Consider the following 21,782-nt stretch of genomic DNA (forward strand, 5'->3'; position numbering starts at 1 on the left):
TGGAATTTTGTATTTTTTGCCAGAAGGCAGATCACGGATGCGTGTTTATTTTTATTTTTTTTTTTCCAGGGGTGATCGTATCGACCCAGTTGTCCTAGAATGTTGCAAGAGGGCTCATTCTAACGGGAATGAAAAGTTCTAGTGCCCTTTTTAAGTGACCAAAAAAATTGGAGGGCTCCTAGGCCCCCTCCCACGCTAATTATTTTACCAAAGTCAAAGGATCAAAATTCTGAGATAGCCATTTTATTCAGCGTAGTCGAAAAACCTTATAACTATGTCTTTGGGGACGACTTACTCCCCCACAGTCCCCGTGGGAGGGGCAACAAGTTACAAACTTTGACCAGTGCTTACATATAGTAATGGTTATTAGGAAGTGTACAGGCGTTTTCAGGGGGATTTTTTTGGTTGGGGGGAGGGGTTGAGAAGAGGGGGATATGCTGGGGGAACTTTCCATCGATAATTTGTCATGGGGGAAGAAAATCTCCATGAACGGAGCGCAGGATTTACTAGAATTATTTAAAAAACAATGAAAAAATAAATATGAAAAAGTTCTTTCAGCTGGAAGTAAGGAGCAGCATTAAAACTTAAAATAAACAGAAATTATTACCCATTTGAGGGGCTCACCTCCTCCTAATACCTCGCTCTTTACGCAAAAGTATTTTTAGTAATTTCAACTATTTATTCTACGGCTTTTGTGATTCTGGGGTCATTCTTAATGAATTGGGACAAAATTTGAGCTTTAGTGTAAAGAGCGAGGATCTGACAAGCGGGCGAACCCCCTCATATATGTAATAAAAATATGAGAATACAAAAGTTCTTTACGTAAGCTAATTTATAAGTTACGTAAATCTTTTACTAATAAAAATATTCGTAAAAAATTAAAAGTTCTAGTTGCCTTTTTAATTATCCAAAAAATCGGAGGGCAACTAGGCTTCCTCCCCCGCTCTTTTTTTCTCAAAATCATTCGATCAAAATTATGAGAAAGCCATTTAGCCAAAAAAAAAAAAAAAAAAAAAAAAAAAAAAAAAAAAAAAAAAAAAAAAAAAAAAAAAATGCAAATTTCGTTTTAATTATTCCTCTGCGGAGAGCCAAAATCAAAACATGCATTGATTCAAAAACGTTCAGAAATTAAATAAAAAAAACAAGTTTTTTTAACTGAAAGTAAGGAGCGACATTAAAACTTAAAACGACCAGAAATTACTTCGTATATGAAAGAGGCTTTTCCTTCTCAACGCCCAGCTCTTTACGCTAAAGTTTTTTACTGTTTTAAAAAGAAGAATTGAGAGAAAGAGTCAAACTTTAGCGTAAAGAGCGAGGCGTTGAGAAGGAAAAGCCTCTTTCATATACGAAGTAATTTCTGGTCGTTTTAAGTTTTAATGTCGCTCCTTACTTTCAGTTAAAAAAACTTGTTTTTTTTTTATTTAATACTAAAAATGCTTGACAAAATTAGTCATGTCAAAGCTGCTTATATGAAAGATGAAAAAACCCTCCCCTTTTTTTAATTGTAGTAGTAGAAACGTCGTCAACTTTTGTTTAAAATAACTTATTCTATTTCAAGGTGTCATAGTTCCCGGAAACTACTAATTCATAATTAAGCGACTAATTATAGAAAAAAATGATGAAGAAAAAGTACCTTTATTTATATATTGATTTGCCATTATTCAAGAAGAGCCACTTTACATCTTCAGGTATCCAAATATAGATATATTTAGGGTTCTGTTTCAGTATTAATTTTAAGCAAGAAGACAGCAGAAAGAAGTAAGGTAAAATTTGACTTTAATTTATTCTATCAGTCAGATCAAACGTCAACCCCCCCTCAATGGTTCTCGTTCTGCCTCGATTACTTTGTTTTAGTCAGCTAAAAAGTTTTGCCCGTTTGGAGCTTTTTGAATTTTTTTAAAAGCATTTTTATTTCTGATTTTTTTTTCTTTTTTTTTTTTTACTGCCGCTGTTTTGATGATGTCTCTGGTTCAAATTGAAATTATGTGTTCTCGTTGTTTATTGCGATCGGCAGTTTGATCTCTCTTGATTTTTTTGGTTAATCAGTGGGAGATACACCTGTCATTTTCATATCTGTTTTTTAGTCTCTTGTTTTTGCGTTTTTCCTTTCTCCCTGCATCTTCGGCTATATAGTCATGAGGGGAGTGTACGGTGGTATATGTGCTGCTTTTGTTTATTATTGTTTTCCGCTGTATCTGCATATATTTCTAGCTATTTATCTAAATGAATTTTATTTAGTTCACTTCTTGTCATTTTTGAGAATTGACAAACTAAATCTGATTTCCGTTTGTTTATTCTTCTCTAGGCGTTTCTAAGCACAGCCTAAACATTTGGTTTGTCTGAGCTTCTAACAAATTTTGCAGCAATTTACTGAAAAAAATTCTAATGATAATCAATTCATCAGCCAAACCGTCATGGAAGCAGTGACAGAACATGTTTTCCCGTCGGTCCTCAGACATTTTTATTGCCAATGATCAAATGGACAATGGATAATTCTAAAAGAACAATATTTTTCGGTTTTTCCTATTGAATGCGTCATTGATTCTTATTCCAGTATCTTTGTTTCCTTTTTTAAGTGCACTTGGAGTTGGGGTATCGTATTAATCAAGTGGAGAAAATACCATATATTTCTCAATTTTCTTTAGTGACTACTAAAGATATGATAAAAACGCATACCGAAAATAGATAATTTTTAAGAAGTCAGCTAATTCCTTGAACAAATATATTTTTTGCACAAATTGAGCGAGTGTCTTGAGGTTTAGGTAAAGGAACAATTCTTAGGAATAGGTGGCAAAACATTGGGAAAAGGGGCAACACAAGAAGCCTCTTACTGGGTGCTTACCTGCATTGAACTTTAGATACCTGGCACTGGCACACGAAATTGCGCTAAAAGACCTTTCATCGACTAAAAAGAAATTAAATGCAGTCTTGAAATTAAATTGTTGATATATATATTAAATTTTGATATTAAAGTCTTGATATATATATATATATATATATATATATATATATATATATATATATATATATATATATATATATATAAATATAAATTTTTTATGCTGAGTTTCATCTACACCAGCTTCACAGTCAGAATTCATAGCACAATGTGCGGAGGATTCTGGACAGGACACCGATAGTCTTGTGTCATCTACAAAGTTAAATGACTGACCAGCGTGGTTTCTTATGTTAGGGTTTAATGTCCCGAAGACCCTCGCTATACTTGTAATTTTGTTTATTTTCAGCGACATGAAAATTTCTTGACAACAATGGAAGCAAATGATGAGAAATTGAATGCTGTTGTTCAGTTTGCCCAACGCCTTATGGATGAAGGTCACTTCCAAGCCGATAAAGTTGCCAAAAAAGCTGAAGGTATTCAAGAGAGGCGCGAGGCCAACCGTGAAAGGGCTTTACAACTCATGGAGAAACTTAAGGATGAATTGCAACTTCACCAGTTCCTTCAGGTAAATCAATGTAAAAAGAAGCTGAAATCCAAGATTTTTCTGCACATTTATGAACATTTATTCCATCACTTTGTGGGGGTTCCATAAAGATTTACTTTTCCCCATTAATAATAATAGCAATATTATCTACTTATCGTCGATTATTCCTCTTATGCTTTTGCTTGATATCTATCAGGTTTCTTGCAGTATTTTGATGCTTCAATCGTTATAAGGTTCGACTTGACTATAACGAAAGGCAACTTGTTCAACTTTAGTCAATTAACTTTGGGAATCCAAATCCTTCATTTTCATAAAATGAAGGGATAACAATAGCTATTATAAAGAGATTAACCATGCAAAGACTAATAGCTATTTTTTTCATTGTAACTTGTATTAAAAAGTAATTTCGCTGCATAAACTGATAATCCAAGTGCCCCCTATGGAGCCAGGGAAGCAAGCCATTTTAAGTGTTGATCAACCAGCTGTCTTAGCTCTTTGCCTATCACTTGACTTTGGGAATCTATAACCGCGACTTTGGGAATCTATAAGAGCAAAGTTGCTTTCCTTCACTGGAACAAACGCCTGCTCAGCCAAAACATCAACCCAAATGAGGCCCCATCCTTAGCCCTGGACAGGGTTACTTGGAGAAGACTGACGATGCTGTCAACCAGTTCCCTCTGCGCTGGGCGACCCTGCTGAGCAAGAGCGTTAAGTCAAGTCAAGTAAGTCAACTGGTTATTCAACTCTCTTACTGGCAATTCATTCTTTCTCTATTTTGATTAAATGCTTTATTTTTTTTTGCAAATGTCGATTGTTCCCATCAGTAGGAGTAAAATTACAAAAAAAGGAGAAAAAGTCAGTTACAACCTATAGCTAAAACAGTTGTCATGCTTTCAAATACATGAAAAAAATAATAATATATAAAGAATGCAAAGAATTGCCATATAAGTTGAAAAGGTACTTGCGGCTTGATTTCTCAGCATTGTCTAACTGCCCAAAGTAAGTAGATAAAAGTGGCGTAGTAAACAGTTTTATTATCACTAGGAATGTAATGGCAAGCAAGATTTGAACTGATCTAACGTGATTTTAAAAGAGAAAATGTAAGTCATTGTAAAAGGGATTGTCATTCTCAAAGCCTTTGGATAGATTATATTCTACTTTTTATTTATTTGTAGTATTAACGTGCTTTTTTTAAAAAGATTTTCGAGAGAAAAGAAAATCACAAATTTTCCACAAATATATATTTTAAAATAGCAGATTTGCACTATTTAAGCCTTTATTTTATCATAAAACCAAATTGTCTAGTATAATTGGAGAACTCCACATTTTATGTTGCATTTAGCACATTTATGTAACATGATGGTTCTTTTTATTTTGGGATAAGGGGATGACTCCATTACGTCGACTTGTGCATCCACCTTGTCCCCTTGCCATATGATAAAGGAATCTGCTATTCATTAGCTTTGTGGAGGATAATTGAAGTTTAGATCGAAGGAAACACACACCCAAACATGGCTCAAGTCACTTGCAGTTGGAGGTTATATAAACTGACTAACACAACGATACATTTTTTGTTTTATATTAAGGAAGAGCATTCCTTGGGCAGCGGAACCTGTGTGGAAACATAATCGCTCTCTTTTATTTATTTTCTTAGTTCTTGTTATGTGCATTATTAGTTTTACTAAATATTATTTACCTTTCATCTGTTATGACAAACGAATCTGTCACGAAAAGTTATAAGCTGGTTCCGGATATGGCTTTGAAAATTCTCATTATATTTCGATTATTACTTTCTTATTTAAAGTGTAAGATTCCTTTTTTATGCTTCACAGTACGTTTTCTTTGACTTTATTTTGTTTTTATTATAAGGGTAAAATTATTTTAGGATTGTGAAGAACTGTCTGAATGGATCCAAGAGAAATACATCATTGCCCAAGATGAAACTTATCGCAGTGCTAAGACGGTTCACTCTAAATGGACCCGGCATCAAGCCTTTGAAGCTGAGATTAAATCCAATAAAGACAGACTTCTTCGTCTTCAACAAGCAGCTGAGGATCTTATCAGGGAGAAGCCTGGTATGATGGAAGTCATTTCCCCCCGTGTTGGAGAGATCTCTTTACAGGTAAGTTCATTTTGTTTTTATTTTTTATTGTATTTTATTAATAGCCATACTCAAAGAGAAGTGAGCTGTAGATGATGTTTTCATGATTTAAAAATTGCTTGTTTTTCATGAATCTAAGCATTAAAGTTCTAATTATAAAAAAAGAAGAAAATAGTTGGATCAAGAAAAAAGGTTATGATGTGTAGAGTTAGTGAGATCGATAATTTGAAAAACTTGTATTTTGGTAACATTTATAGTCCATCTTCTTCTTGTTTTCGAAAACACAGTGATCACTCAGGAGTGGTTTCGTCTTTTCAATTAGTTCTGCTGATTTATCTACGTTCAATTTGGCCTTGAACCCTTAATTTTATATGTATTTGTGAGGGATAAAAACAGTTTTGATCTAATGAAAGTGAGCTAACAAAATGACAAATTTACCTTCTTGTTGCATTGTTGCTTGCTGCACTAGAAACTTTCAGCAAAATGATTGAGGATGACATTTCCTTATTAATGAAGGGTTTTTTATAAAGTGTGCTGTTTCCTAGTTATAAGTATCCATCCAAAAGTAGAATATTGGCAGCTTTTTTTTGCTTTTATTTTACGAACAATCAAAATTAGCAAGTACGAGCAAAAAAAGGATCAACTTACCAGAAGTTATTTGAACATGTGAGAGTGTGGTGTTACGGAGAGGGGATTTGTGTAATATATATTTTTCGCCCTGAATAAATATCTAAACTATTCGAGATGGGGACGTTGATTTTTTTGGAAAAATATTTTGGAGCCATGGATATTGCTGGAAGCTATATGAATCCCAAAATTGTCACTAAAAAAAAACCGTATTTCGTTGGCCGATGGCTCAAACTGCTGACCAGAGCGAGTAAATTGACCCAAGGGAGACATCACGCGAAAGCTGTTGACTGTAGCAAGGGGACCTGGAGGATGGTGACGAAAATCCTTGAAAGGGCCTTTTATTTAAGAATTGCTCTTTGACTAGTGTTTATGGGTTAAACAAAGACAAAGGTTATGTAAAAATAAAAAAGTAGAAAGTGAGCCATAGAAATAGGACAATTTGTTCGTTGCTACTTTTCTCCTTCACGGAGTCTTCCCTTTTCCATGTTGGAAAATTGTTGAAATGTTTTTTCTCTGCATAATAGATATATTTTATTTTTGCTAGTTTGATGAGCTCCAGAAAGTGACCAAAGAAAAGGGCGAAAGACTTTTTGATGCCAATCGTCAAGTGCTTTACGAGCAGTCATGCGAAGATGTGGAGAGTTGGATGGATGACCTTGAGAAGCAAATAGTTGAAGGAGATACAGGAATGGACCTTGCCTCGGTCAATATTCTTATGCAGAAACAACAGCTCATTGAAACACAAATGGCGGTTAAAGCACAACAGGTTTGTCCCCAGCTATTTTGTGCACTATTTCAAACATAAAAATAAGAATTCATGTTATATAAATTGTTCTTGCTAAATCAATAGCAACCTTATACCACAAGTCTAATAAACAACCTTGACCTCTCTTTTTCGACCTGTCTCTTTTCGAAACTGATTGTATTTTATCCATTTCCTACGTAACCTAAGGGTTTTTAGTTTCAGAACCTGAAATCTCGTTTTCTTTTTTGTATCGAATGTCGGGCTGAAAGGTTGGTACAGGTAATAATCAAATACTGTATAGGTAATGAAAAATAATCAAATACTGTTTCTTTTTTAAAGAATAAATTGACCAAACGCTTAAAGATTAGGAGTTTTAGATTATCGCTTATGAAAATTTTTCGCAAACCATTTGAGTTTTCCTTGATTTTCTGAGAAAATATATCCAGAGTCCAAAAAAGAGAAAAGAAACACTTGCCCTGTTGCTGAGACTAGACTAATATTTTATATTTACATTTTTTATTTAATATTTAATATTTAACATTTTTATATTTGAATGCTCCGAGATTTGTGTTAATACTTGTGTCTCTGTTTCATAAAATTATTTTATTGTTATTTCTTTTGTAAGTTTATAAATTAAAAAATCAATTTATATTTATTTTATATGTGATTTGGATCTCATTGAAGTTTGGCTACCTGTTGTCTTAATATATTGCCATACACTTTTTCCCTTAATCAGTGAATTTTGTTCATATCTACTTTTAGATATTCCCTTTTGGATTCAATCAAATAAATCGAGAAAACTCAAAATAGAAAATTTCTTTTGTGCGAAATGCATAAATCGAATCCAGCCTTCCGTAGCCAAACCCAAAGTTTGGAGTTACCGTTGTGAAAATGGGAAGGTGCTGAACATGTAACCATAGAATGTTGATTAATTCTAATAGCAGAATAGATTATCATCTAATAGTTGCTAGAATATTGCGTAGAAATATAGTGGGTTGATGCTAGAATATTGCGTAGAAATATATTGGTTCTATGCTAGAATATCGCGTAGAAATATAATGGGCTTATGCTGGAATATCGCGTATAAATATAATGGGTTTATGCTAGAATGTCGCATAGAAATATGATTGGTTGGTGCTAGAATATCGCGTAGAAATATAGTGGGTAGTCAGAGTGTTATAACTTCAATTGTTGGTTAGCCAGCTAAGTATGGATATCAAACAACTATAGAGCTAGAATTTCTGAACTTTAGTTTTGCTTGTACTTTTAGCCTTGTTTTTATAATCTCAGCTTTATTTTAATTTGTATTTAACATATATATATATATATATATATATATATATATATATATATATATATATATATATATATATATATATATATATATATATATATATATATATATATATATATATATATATATATATATATATATTTCTTTTACTTTAGGTGACAGAGCTTGAAGCTCAAGCTGAATATCTTGAGAGAATGACACCTGAGAAGATTGATGACATCAAGGCGAAGAGATCTTTTGTTGAGTCAAGATTTGAGAAACTTCAAGGTCAGTTACTATTGCTTACTAGATTTTATCAAATACAAATGAAGCTTTGTGTTTTTAGTGTTTTCATCTAGAGTAAAACAGAACCAATCAGACGTCACTTATTGACATAATCTGCCATTTCAGAAACACATCTTTTTCCAGCTTTTTAATTCTGTCTTTCAGTTCTTTCGGAAACAGAAATGGTTGTGTTAGTCGCCAATTGCAGACGATCCATCCATCCAAATTTAGCACTTGAACCGGTGGCCGTTTAGAGCTACTTTTTGCGATACGAAGAGATGCGAATCACTGGCTGATAAATATTGACTACTGTAAGGGCATAAGGGGTGTCCAACACATTACTACCAAATTTTTCCGGATGATAGTGGCAGCATGGGCCGTTGAGTGGTCATGAAGGTGGATAAACTCTCGTGTCAGGTTATCGTGTTTTCTGCGGCGATGACTATGTTTGAACTCACTTGAAACCTACCAACAGTATACCGCGATGACGCATAGGCTGATGATAAAAAGAAAGAAAGAGGACGGAGAAACATTCTTTCAATAAATTTAGAATGATTTTGTGGTGGTAAAACTATTGCTGGACTCGTGTTTGCATTACTTTGGATTAGAAAGTGAAGCAAGAGAATAAAGCATCATTTTCGTGTTATCTGAAGATAAGATGAACCACAGGCTATCTCCATTATGGACTACACTAGACTCGTTATTCTCACTTGATCTGATGATATCATGGTCAGCGCAACTGTAATGGACTAAGTAAAGAGCTAAACTGGACACTAGTCTCGTTATTGTCTCCTGATCAAGCGTCGAATGACCTCGATAAATGTAAATTTTTCGCCCTAGTACCCCTACCGCCTCCAATTTATTTTGCAGGAGTTTGTAACTTCTGTCGGCCTTTTTTTGCCCACTAAAAAAACAACCTTCTTACCCCTTAAAAAATATGCTTTCAGATGTAAAATCTGGAAATAAGAATTGAATGGGTTTGCGCAAACAGAACAGAATAGACAGAGGCGGTTTTAGGGAAGGGACAGAGGGAACACTTGCCCTAGGTGCATAGGTTTTAGGGGCCCAAAATTCAAACAAATAACCGAACGGTTATACTATTTTATTATATATTACTATTTATTACTTTATTATTTTCTTACAATTTATTTATTGCTATTATTACTATTTATTATTTTATTACTATTTTATTATACTGTTCTAATATATTAGAAGGTGCAGTTCATAAATGAAATAATTAATAAATTATTAATTAATTAATAAAATAAAACAATAATCAAAAATGAAAAACTAATTAAAATAACTAATTAATTAATAATAACTAAATAATTAAATATTTTAATTTATTTTTTATTTAATTAATAAACCTAAAATAATTTTGTTGATAAATGAAAATTTTGTAAAAGTCTGACCTGAAAAAATTGTGGGCTACAGGAGAGGGGCGCTAATCAAGATTTTGCCCCGGGCACAAGAGAGGCCAGAACCGCCACTGAGAACAGACAGTCATGTTACGGAGGCATTTTCAAATATTCAAGTGAATTCAGTTGGTGTTATTTCTCTTGCAATTCTGCCTCCTATTTCTACAATAAAAAAGAGCATGCTGCTCCGAGAATTTAAAGGTTTTTAGAGCTTTATGACAACTTTATACATTATCTTAAAGAGCCTTTATCGTACCGAAAACGAGAGCTGGAGAAGAAGAAGGAAGCTTTCCAATTCCGACGGGATATAGAGGATGAGAAATTGTGGATAGGAGAAAAAATGCCACTTGTTCTCAGCGCTGATTTTGGCAATAGTCTATTCAACGTGAATCAGTTGCTGAAGAAGAACCAGGTAAATTCCTATTTTTCGTTCTTGTTCATTGTTTCTTATGGTGGTATGAATCCTAGTTAAATTTTTGATTCTGGACCCACCATAAAGCAATTTGATCATAACTTTTATTTTGGATTACCATTTATTTTTATCTCTATTACGTTTTGTTTAAACTATTAGTATATAATAATATATATTTAGGCGTATATTATGTGACTTTGTTCTATATATTATATGACATATATTTATACTATTTGTCAAATTTCTATATTTTGTCTATATCTACTTGTCTTTAGTGCAAATTAAATAATTATTTATTAGTTAAGATAAAGAATAAACTTGCTTGGGGAAACATCTGAAAGTAATGCTTGGTACCATTAGCATTTTTCAAAGACCTCGTATGACCGCTATTTTAGGTGACATTTGATTGAGAAACCTAGGGTGAAATGGATATCCTGTAGGCAAAGTTGTTGAGCTTTGTGTCTTAATATTGCTCAGCTGGAACTCAATACTTTTTGAAACTTATTGCTTATAAGGTATATTCTGCCCTCAAAGAATAAAAATACGAAGATCTCTTAATATAGTACTGATCGATAGAAAATGTCAATAGATAATATAAACATATTTATTGCTTTCAAAGTTTTTTGAAATTTAGCGGTGCAAATTCAAGTTCACTAAAATATGAAAAACTGAAATGAGCGGCACCACAAATAAAATAAATTTTATTTGTGACTTCTCATTTGGTTTTACTAGCTAATGTACTCTGAATGTTTAAGGTGACAAAAAGACAAATAAAAGTTGAAGTTTCTTCGTATCATTGCAATTGTAGGTAACATTTAATTGATAAACCTAAGGTGATATAAATTTCCTCTGGACAGAATTGTTGACCTTTGTCTTATGTCCTACTATTGTTCAGCTGAAACTCTACGCCTTCGTAAATTTTCACATATAAGGTATATTTTGCCCTTATAGAATAAACATACGAAGATGTCTTAATTTAGTTTTGATTGATAAAAATACCAATATATATTAAATATAAATATATTTATTGCTCTCGAAGTTCTTTGGTATTTAGTAATGCAGATACAAGTTCACCAAAGTTTGAATAAAAGCAATGAGCAGCACCAGAATTAGAAAGGTGAGAGAAATATGATTTGGAAACAAAATCAACCCTTTTAGCTGCTAAATTTTCTTACTTTATTAGTCTATACTTAATCTATACTTTATACTAGCTTTATTTCTAACGCAATCAACTAATTACAGATGAAAAGCTTAGTTGTAAATAATGGATATAAGTTAGGGCTAACAAATGTGTTTTTTCCTCTTTTATTTTAAAGCCTTTGAACATATTCTTAAAAATTAGTTTTATTTTCGCATTACATGCCCTCTCATGAGTTCATGGTATATTAAGCCAAGTAATAAACAAGCCTTGAAATTTTTTATGATACTGATCTTGGGAATGATAATTTTCTTTTACCAGTCGCTTCGCACAGAAATTGACAACCACGAACAACGTATTCATTCAGTATGCAATAATGGCCAAAAGCTCATAGATGAGGGTCATGTTGATGCCCTGGAGTTTTCTGAACGTATTGAAGATCTGCTTGACCGATGGCAAGCCTTGAAAGAGGCTGTTGATGTTAGAAGAAACAAACTCTTAGCAAGTGAGCGAGCTCAGCAGTATCTCTTTGATGCCAACGAAGCTGAAGCGTGGATGTCTGAACAGGTATTTTTGGTTTACGAATTTCACTCCCGATGACAAATTTAAACAATGAAAATATAGAAAAATGGGTATGCTATTTGGAATGAGATAGTGAAAAAAAAAACTTTCAATAACGGAAAAATTTAATATCTTTTTTGCAGGGGTTGTGTGTTTCTTTGTTTTTTTGTTTAATTTTTTTTTCTGTTGATAATTTTCTTTTCTTTTCTTGTCCACTGTCTTTTTAAAATATTATACCAGCTTTTCTACATTTTCATTTGTTTAACTTTGTAAATGTGGTTAGTGTGGTTTAAAGAAATTATTTATTCCCGCTGCATTTGGAATAACTGTTATGTCTATGAAGTTATAGTTCGGACTCGAATACTTGACAATTATAATAGGAACAAAGTTGCCTATATTACTAATTTGGACAATTTTTAGTTCTTAAACCTCTGTTTCCTCTTTTGCCTTGTTGTTCTACTGGAGCATTCTTAGTTTTTTTCTTTTTTATTGACATCTTGGCATCATCATTTTTTTCCTTTCTCTTTTTTCTTCCTAAGTTGTCGATTTCAGGCTGTTGCAAAAAAGTAGCAAATGTCTAAGCTCTACGGTTAATATGGAAAGTTTAAACCTAAGACTAGATTGATGAATGCGATACTATATTTTTTTGGAAAGATGCTGTTAGGACCTAATTTCCTGTTTGGACCTAACAAGCATGGTTTTCGCTTGTTCTTAAACGAGAGGCTGTAGTATGTGAGCTGAAGCGCATTTTGACAGTTAAGTTTTCGCGGTACAGGGATATCCGTTTACTTTTGACAATTTATCAAAAGCTCCGTTCAAGCAAACAGGCTTCAGTTTCAAATTGAAGTTACACTAAAATTTAGACTTGCTTAAGATGTGCGGTGGTTCTTTGACTCCATCATCAAAACATTTTCATGTAATAGAAGAAAAGAAGAAAAACAGATCCAAAACAGGAGTGTTTTTTCACCAGTCCTGCCACTCCGTTTGCTTTTACTATGATATCGCCCTTTGAACTTCTACGAGAACGGAATGTGAAGTTAGTTCAAACACAGTGGATATGTGTGTTAGGTTAATCTTAAGCTTCGATGCAAACTGTCTTGTCCTAAATGTTTCTTACTCAGGTTTCTTAATTTTGTCGAATGTTTCTAAAGCTTTTTCTTCCAGTATCAGGAATCCATCTTTCTGTTGGTTTTATTAGTTTTTGTTTTATCAGAGCATAGAATCGTCAATTTCGATTTTTAGGCATCGTTCTTGATTAAAATCTGTCTATTTGGTACCATATAGATTTAATGAAAATAAGGTCTTCTAAAAATACCTTAAAAATGCTGGATTTATGGTATTCTAAGAATGCTGACACGTTGCTTCGGTGCCGAAAAACCTCTTTTATTATCCTAAATTAAATCGTATTCTTTTGTTTCCCGACCACATGGATGATCTCTTTTCCCTTGTTTCTGAAAGCACTTCAAAAGAGTATTATACGACTAGATATCTGATACATGATGCTAACCCTCGTCATCCAACTTGATCTAGACTCACCTTTTATTCTTTCAAGTGCATCTTCCACTTTCTCCCAGCTCCAGGGTGATCTTCCCAGGACCAAACAAGCAACAATTCTAATTAACTTTCGTTCTTTGAAATCCTCATGAACATCTGGGGGGGATTATCCTTACTCTCACAGTTGATAGATTCGTCGCGCCCAAAGTTAAGGTTTTGGACTCCATTCCCCTTTTTTTGCGGTTTTCAATACGCCCAGAGGACGACCCAAATATAAGTACCAAGTTAAGAGCTTTTTAAGTTTTCTTCAGGTGAACGCACGTAAAATTTTGAACGAAAAATTTAAATATCACGAGGGGACATTAGGATTTTGTAAATGCCTGGGTGGGGCGTGACCCGAAATTGGCTGGAAGCCACTGGTCTATAATATCTACAAATATGAAAATTTTACAGTCAAATATAAATCGGTTGGCTAGCCGGGACACAGTTTCAGCAAAAATTTTTGGTATGACGTTGTTGGCATTCACTTTCCATTGAAAATCATCTCGTTTGTTCAAGGCTGCTCTGTTACTGGTTTGTCTGAAATAGGTCTAGGAACCAAAATAGAATTCCTGACAGCTCAATTCTTGTTGCTAGTGATAGTTGATAGTATGGAAAAACAAATGTTTGTTTAAAAGCCACTGTTCTTTCCGCTGCTTATAGAAGGATACAGTTCCATCAAGAAGAAGGTCTCCTTCTGTTCTAAAAATTGTACCGAAAATTTTCGTAGTAATACCGAACAGAATTCTAACATTCAGTTGAGAGATATTACGATTCTGTTTGGATTGCGTTTAAAAGACAATGGGAAGCACAAACCTGTTTTTTTGTTTTTTTTTACCTTTTTGGCACGTTTTTCCACGTTGGTTATTTTGTTTTAAATTTCGTGTAGAATCTGAAATCTCGATCTCTGAAACTAAAATTCTTAATCTTAACAAGAAAAGAAGAAAAAAGGCGAAATTATAAATTTAAAGTAAAAATTAAGTATTTAAGCAGGTCTGTGAATTTATAGGAAAAATGTTCAAAATCGAGCACTCTACTGTAAAATATAATAAATTTCAAAATCGAGCACTCTATGTAAAATATAATGATTTTGGTAGTGTTTTCTTATTTCATTTTCCAGTTTCGGATCGAGGCAGAAAGATCACACTACGTGTGCTTTCTCAGCTTTAATAGCTCTCTTGTTGCTTAGAAAAAATTAAAATGATAGCGCACTTTTGCTCCTCACTTAGCATTGAAATTAGAAAGTCAACCCAAGGTAAGACAATCAACTGCTACACTAAGAGTCATGATATTTTTATTCCTGGTCAGTAATCCTTGAAGAGTTGATAAGAGTATGAATCACTTTAGTTTTTACAAGTATTCGTTCAGACATTGTTGGGGCTCCCTGTCCCTTTTCATTCTTTTTTCAGATAAACGACCTGTTTTATTTTTCGTAATTACGTTTGCTTTGATTTGGCTGTAATATAATCTTCAGTTACAAGTTAAAGTCTCGATGCCAAGCCAGTAATTTCGCAACAAGTGAACTTTTGGGATAAAATTTACTTTTGTCTGTCTGGACATGGCCATTGATAGCTATTGCTATTCAAAAAGTGTTTGATTTTGAAGCTCTCATTTATAGGATTAGCCAGCGCCAATCTAGGGCCCACCCCTACTCCAGGTTTCTTTGTGTAAATATAGCCATTTTTGTAGTTAGTTCGTTCCAAGGCTGAAAAGTCTAATTAATAGAGTTCATAGTGCATGTTTTGTTGGAGTTGACATTCTGGAGATTAAAAGTGAGTTTTTTTTCTCCAACCCTGGAAGATTGTTTTCCCCCGAACCCAGGCAGGGTAGGAAAAAGCGTTGGGAGAAATACCGTCATCAATGTAGCGATGGGAGGGTCCATTTACCCTCCAAAGATGTAGTTAGAGAGTTTTCAGTGTTGACACAGACTGTGACACCCTTGGCCCAATAGTTTGGTCTTTGAAAACAAAGTGCACGTTTCACACACACGCTGGTTGCAATACCAGTTCCCGAAGAAACTTTAGAACCCAGCAGCACTGGTGTGGTGTTGGAGAACAAAGAGTGGGGGCTCACGAGTTCCCAGATCATATAATGGTACCAGCGGTGGATATCATATCCAATAGACATGCTACTTTGAAAATTTTTGGTAAGCTGACAACTTCATTGTTGTGGCGTCCATTATAATGCTAATATTGGATAATGACTTTATATATATTACGTAAATAACTACCACCAGTAAAATTCTTTGATATATGTATAAACGTATTTTAACAGTATTTTATTATTTCTTTATAAGACTTATTTTTCTTCTTTCATAGGAATTATACCTTATGGGTGATGATCGAGGAAAAGATATGACTTCTGCTGAAAACCTGATCAAGAAACACCAGGGACTGGAAGCCGATGTCAGCGATTTTAGTGAAACAATTCGCAGACTTGGAGAAACTGCTAAATCTTTGATTGCCGAAGAACACCCTGAAAGGTAAATAAGCAAATCCTTGAAATGAAAATAATCAACTAAAGCAAAATAGAAAGGAATTTAAAAGCGAACAATAAGCCAAATGATGCTTGTCACTGAAGAAGCCTCTGTGTTAACATTCTTTCAGGCTGTCAAATTCAAGTTATCTGTTTTGTTTGATTATGCATATAAAGCTATTATTTATAATTAAGGTTTTATCCTGCTCTCAAACTTCATTATTTTTATAATTAATTATTAATTAATTTGTTAGTGTCATTAACAAAAATATGTACTCCTCCTGACGGATTTTTTTCCTCCACTTCTCCCTAATGTTCAGAGATAAATGGATAGCATGCTGTATGTTATATACAATGTGTCTCAGAAACCTGAAATTTTGTCCATATTTTTTTTTCTTTATTGTGTGTTTACATGGTTTTCGGTACAATGAGAAACTTAATCTAAAGGGACATTACCAAAACCTCATGGTGAATATCTGCGCACCTCATATATTTTAAATACAATCTCTATTAAGAGCTCAACGTGGCTGATGGTAACCGTTTGAAATTTTTGAGGCGCCCCCCTTCATAGAGATGACACAGTCAGTAATCCCTAGAAGATGTTGGATACCAGATTCTAAATTCAGTACGAAGGATATTTATCTGAAACGTATTGTCGAACTATGCTCCTGTCAAAAATTGTCACTATTTGAAATACCAGTATTTGACCTATGCCAACCTTTTTTTCATACCCCCCGAATACCAGTGACTTATAACCAGGAAATTGTTCAAAAAAAAACAAAAAACAAAAAAAGAACTATTTTTGTATTGAATATAGAACCCAAATATTTAAGTTGCTGTAGCAGATGTAATATGAAATTTTCAGAAACCCACGGAACCCACATATAGGAGATGTTGATTCTTCTTCTAGATCGTGTCTTTATTATGCCCCTCCCCTCTGCCCCACGAGTGTCTATAAAAGACAATCCAAAGAAAATGCCACGTTTCCGAAATCATTGGACACAAGTTATTCTTGGTTTAAATTTTTTTCTGGACATATCTATGTAGACCCTTTGAAAAATTTGAGTTACCTACGAAGGAATTTTTGTATGAATACCCATGTCATATATTTTTCTTTCAATGAGCAGGAATAAATGGACGAGAATCAAAACTATAATAATAAATACTTACAAATGAAGCTCATTATTAGTTTTTCAATTTTTATTTTTATTTCTACTAATGTGTAGTACTTTTTATTTTTATTTAGAAGTTTCGTTGCTGATTGCTGAAATCTATGTCAAAATTCATGGCCCTGAGCTGGTAAGAGCTTAGGGCCTGATATGCCGCGGGTTAACAATTTACCTAGGTTTTGTCCCTATAGTTGTATCTGTTAAATAGCCTTCTAAAGGACTCGACAGATGCGTTTTCAGGGATAACATTCCTCAGGAGACCATTTCAAACGGAGGTGTAACGTCTTACAATGCAGTTCTTCAAGTACTCATGCGGGATGTCACTTCTAATTTCCATGCGTTTTTAGGGATAACATTCCTCAGGAGACCATTCCAAACGGAGGTGTAACGTCTTACAAAGCAGTTCTTCAAGTACTCACGTGGGATGTCACTTCTTCTTGAACTTCAACCTTTATCCTTAGGTGGCTCATCTAAGAAGAATTAGTCTTCTTTTCAAAAAGTTCTCTTTTTTCTTTTATTTACTTTTTTATAGTGAGCAGATCGGTATACGTCAGTCACAAGTTGACAAACTCTATGCAGGACTCCGAGATTTACTTCGGGAGCGTCGAATGCGGCTGGAGGAGTCACTTCGTCTATTTATGCTTGCTCGAGAGGTTGATGATTTAAAACAATGGATTGCTGATAAAGAAGTAGTTGCCGGGTCCCATGAACTAGGACAGGATTATGACCATGTCACGGTAAGCTTGCTCCACTTCGATGTTTATTTTGCTATTGGTTTGTATTATTTTATTTCTATGACTAATTATAATTAATCTAATTGCGACAATTAATGCTGAACAACTAATTATCCCTAGAGGAAAAAGTGCTGTTATCAGACGCAATGGATATTGACATTTTTGTCTTTACTTTTTTGACGGAATGGAAGGGAAGGGGTAGTTTGTGTGGAAAGTCTTATGAAAAGATAGTTTCAAACTTCTGAAGATAGCAAATTTTAACTCGCCAAGTCAAGAACGGTTTCATTGGCCAATTTTTTGGCGAATACATATAAAAAATAGTTAGACCTGTTAACCTCCTGTTCCTGGTAGTTCTTCCATCTGTAGTTCTGTTTACATTAGTTGTTGTCTTCATCCACAATATTCATCAATACAAAAAAGGAATTGAGAGGATAAAATAAGGCTACTTTGAATTTCGCTCTTTCTAAACACCCTTGAAAACCTACATTTTGTAAAAAGTAAAATTAAGATTTAGATACAAGGTTTAACAGAAAGCGTTTACTTTTTGGTAGAGATTATGCTGCTTCGTGGGAAATTTTATCCATTGGCTTTGAAGTTTATTTGGATTTTCTCTAAAGTTTTGTTGGTAATTTACTCATTTTCGAAAAAAATTCCACTAAAAATTTTCAACAAATTACCAAGTTAAAGAGAAAATGTCAGACATAAAAAAAACCTAATTTCTCAGTTCACAGTAAGAAATCGTACGAGCAAAATTTTCTTCAAAAGTTAAGTTTTTGTTTTTTCAAATATAAAATACTTGGGTCACCCCCCCCCGCAAAAAAATTCCACTGACAGAAAATTTCCGATTGTATTTTTGGATTGTATGATTTGTGTGATTGTTTGTATGATTCGAATGTTTTAGTTCTTGATCATAGATAGATGATAGACAGATAGATAGATTTATTCACACGAAAGCTCAATTGGACATGGTGGCATACACAAAACAAGCGAAAAAATACAGAAAACATAGGCTGAAAAGGTACTAAAACTAATTATCTAAGAAAATCATCACGATACCTCGTACCTACCAGGACGAACTTTCCAATAGTATTATACTTAAGTAACACCTACTTCTCAGAATTTCCAAAATCCAATCTCTCCCCCTGATCTCCCTACCAAATATTTCCAAGCGCAACTCCCTCAACTCCCTATAACTCCTAAAAAATGATGCAAAGACTCATCCATCTCTCCACACATAGGGAGCCAATCCCATTTTTGGTAAATTCCTTTGCCCCAGTTCTCCTTGACGTCTGCATATATCCTAAGGAACAGCGAGGTGGCTTTCTCAGCTTGCCAAACCTGAACTTCCGGAGATTCTAACCTAGTGGCAGCTAACCTAGATACAGTTCCTACCATCTCTCCTATCCCTTTTCCCTCATTCCAGCAATTACCTAGCCCTGCCTGATCTAATATATTCTTCACCTGATTTGGCCACGAATCCTTCCTCCTATCTTGAAGTATCATTAAAAATGCTTGTTTAATTAGCCTATTATCTTCGATCGATGACACCCTTTCCCAATATTTAACCATACTAATTAACCTACTCTATCTCATACACTTTATTCCTATATCCCCTCTCAGTACTAACCCATTAAACTTATTATCAAGGCCTAACATACGCTTAAAAAAACCTCAACTGTATTCTTTCTAAATTTAACCCCTTATTAAACCCCCAAAGCTCCGCCCCGTAATGCAAACCGGTCTAATCCTAGCATTCTGAAAGGGCCAATTTCGTCCATCTGTTTAACTATTACTATTATTGAATAACGAAAAAATGGATTTGTAGGAGAAAAGACGTATATTTAAGACTATTACTGAGATAGGACATTTTTGTATATATTATAAATTTTGCAGTTACTCTGGGAGCGATTCAAAGAGTTTGCTAAAGACACAGAGGTCGTAGGAAATGAACGATTGAACGTTGTTAATGAAACAGCTGACCAGTTGATTGCCTCTGGACATACAGATGCTGCCACCATTGCCGAATGGAAGGATGAATTAAACGAAGCGTGGGCAGACCTTCTTGAAATGATCGATACAAGAACTCAGGTACCTCTCCCCTCCTCTTCCTTTTTATTCTGCTAAACTTGTATGTGGAAGTAAGAATATTATCTTGCTTTTGGCTATAGAGGAAATAGATCTTTCTGTCCTTGTTTCTTAATTTCTAGATTTCGTTTTTTTTCTGAATTAAAGATAGAAGCTGAAAATTGAGCAATCCAGAAACTGAAAGTAAATATAGTAGAATTTTTTTTTGTTCATATAAGCTGCTTAGTGTGGTATTCTGACTACATAATTGAATTAATTTAACGCAATTGTAAATAATATTCAGAATAATTACCATTGTATCACACACTAGAATGCAGGTCTTGAAAACTTAAAAAAAAAAAAAACAAGAAAAAAAAATATCATTTGCCTAGGATTTTTTCTTTCTCTTTTATTGTTTTCTTTAATGCGACCAATCGATGTTCTGAGAGAATGTGCATGATTGCCTAGGATGGAATTATGATCTGGTTATTGTAATCCTACCTTATTCAAAGACTTTTACTTTGGAATTCTCCCCACAAATGTTGGCTGAGAAGCATGAACATAGGGAAAAAGAGAAACAAGGCTCATTTATTGCCCCCTCAAAAGATCTTTTAACATAAGACTGATAAATCTCTGGTCTGATACTGTCTTATCTCACTGAGGATTTTATCATAGCATCCTACAAAAAAGTGTGGCAAAAGTTTTTGATAGCATATATGTTCGTGTGAATAAACACTTGTCAGCAAAACGAGGTTCTGGGAAAGTGTGTGTGGAAATGTGTAAAGACATTGCCTTATATAATAGAAGAATACACGTTGCAATGCTTCTGCGCCCTAAAGTAACAATTTCATGATATCCAGAAGAATTATTTTACATGGATTTGAATTGTTTTGCTTGTTTTAGATGTTGAATGCATCTAGAGAGCTTCATAAGTATTTCCACGATTGCAAAGACTGTCTGGGCCGCATTGTTGAGAAGCAGAATGCGATGTCTGAGGATCTTGGCCGTGACAGCGGTGCTGTTTCGCTCCTCTTGAGAAAACACCAAAATTTCATCCAAGACCTTCAAAGTCTCCAACTTGCTGTTCAGCAAGTACAGGATGACTCTGCTAAACTTCAGGTATGTTTTATTGCAAACTAACACTGGTTGCAAGTTTGATTAAGTTAGTTGTGTTTTATCTATAATTTCTGAAGCTGAAATAAACTCGTTTTTATTCTCTTTGATTATCCATACGTTTATTTTACGAGTTTATAGTAACAAAAAAAAAATCTTACTTTTATAAATAAAATTATATAAAATAATGTATCAACAATAATTATAAAATAATTTTATGAAAATATTTCTTCTTAAATATATGTATAGCCTATTATATACAAATCAATTTTTTATGTAAAGTAATTAAAGGGAAAAGATGTTTTGTAGTGGTGCTGAAATTTCAATCAGTTCAAGAACTTTTGTGTAGATCGTTGATGTGAACAATTTAACCTCAAAGAAGACTCCAAGATCAAGTGTTTCAGCGTTTCTGTTGAAAGGAGATCTGCCAAAAATCTTTTTAGTTTTTACTTTCTGTGTTAATTTAGTATTTTTGTCTACTGTCTATGTAGTTTACTATAGTGTGTTTTGTGTATTAGTTTACTATGGTCGTAAAGCAACAGCTCTAGCAATGATCGTATAAACTTTTTTTTGTATATTTTTAATCATTTTCTGTTCTTAAATCTCCAACACACTCGCTTAACAGTTTATGTGTCATAATTCTGTTAATTTTAAAAGAAAAGGAAAATGATTAATTAAAGTTAAATGT

General features: G+C 33.8%; 1 protein-coding gene across 10 annotated transcripts in view; it reads left to right on the forward strand.

Moving 5' to 3' along the window:
• LOC136029188 (spectrin beta chain-like) overlaps positions 1 to 21,782 on the forward strand; it is a 134,010-nt gene that overhangs the window by 74,260 nt on the left and 37,968 nt on the right. For all 10 annotated transcript variants that reach the window (XM_065707321.1, XM_065707317.1, XM_065707314.1 and 7 more), the window contains exons 18-27: positions 3,246 to 3,464; positions 5,329 to 5,565; positions 6,719 to 6,940; positions 8,369 to 8,480; positions 10,138 to 10,307; positions 11,767 to 12,012; positions 15,858 to 16,021; positions 17,716 to 17,920; positions 19,811 to 20,005; positions 20,885 to 21,100. In XM_065707321.1, the coding sequence (XP_065563393.1) occupies positions 3,246 to 3,464; positions 5,329 to 5,565; positions 6,719 to 6,940; positions 8,369 to 8,480; positions 10,138 to 10,307; positions 11,767 to 12,012; positions 15,858 to 16,021; positions 17,716 to 17,920; positions 19,811 to 20,005; positions 20,885 to 21,100 (1,986 nt within the window). The remainder of the gene's footprint in view (positions 1 to 3,245; positions 3,465 to 5,328; positions 5,566 to 6,718; positions 6,941 to 8,368; positions 8,481 to 10,137; positions 10,308 to 11,766; positions 12,013 to 15,857; positions 16,022 to 17,715; positions 17,921 to 19,810; positions 20,006 to 20,884; positions 21,101 to 21,782) is intronic.

The sequence above is a fragment of the Artemia franciscana genome, chromosome 7 (genome assembly GCF_032884065.1).
Source record: "Artemia franciscana chromosome 7, ASM3288406v1, whole genome shotgun sequence".
Lineage (NCBI taxonomy): Eukaryota > Metazoa > Arthropoda > Branchiopoda > Anostraca > Artemiidae > Artemia > Artemia franciscana.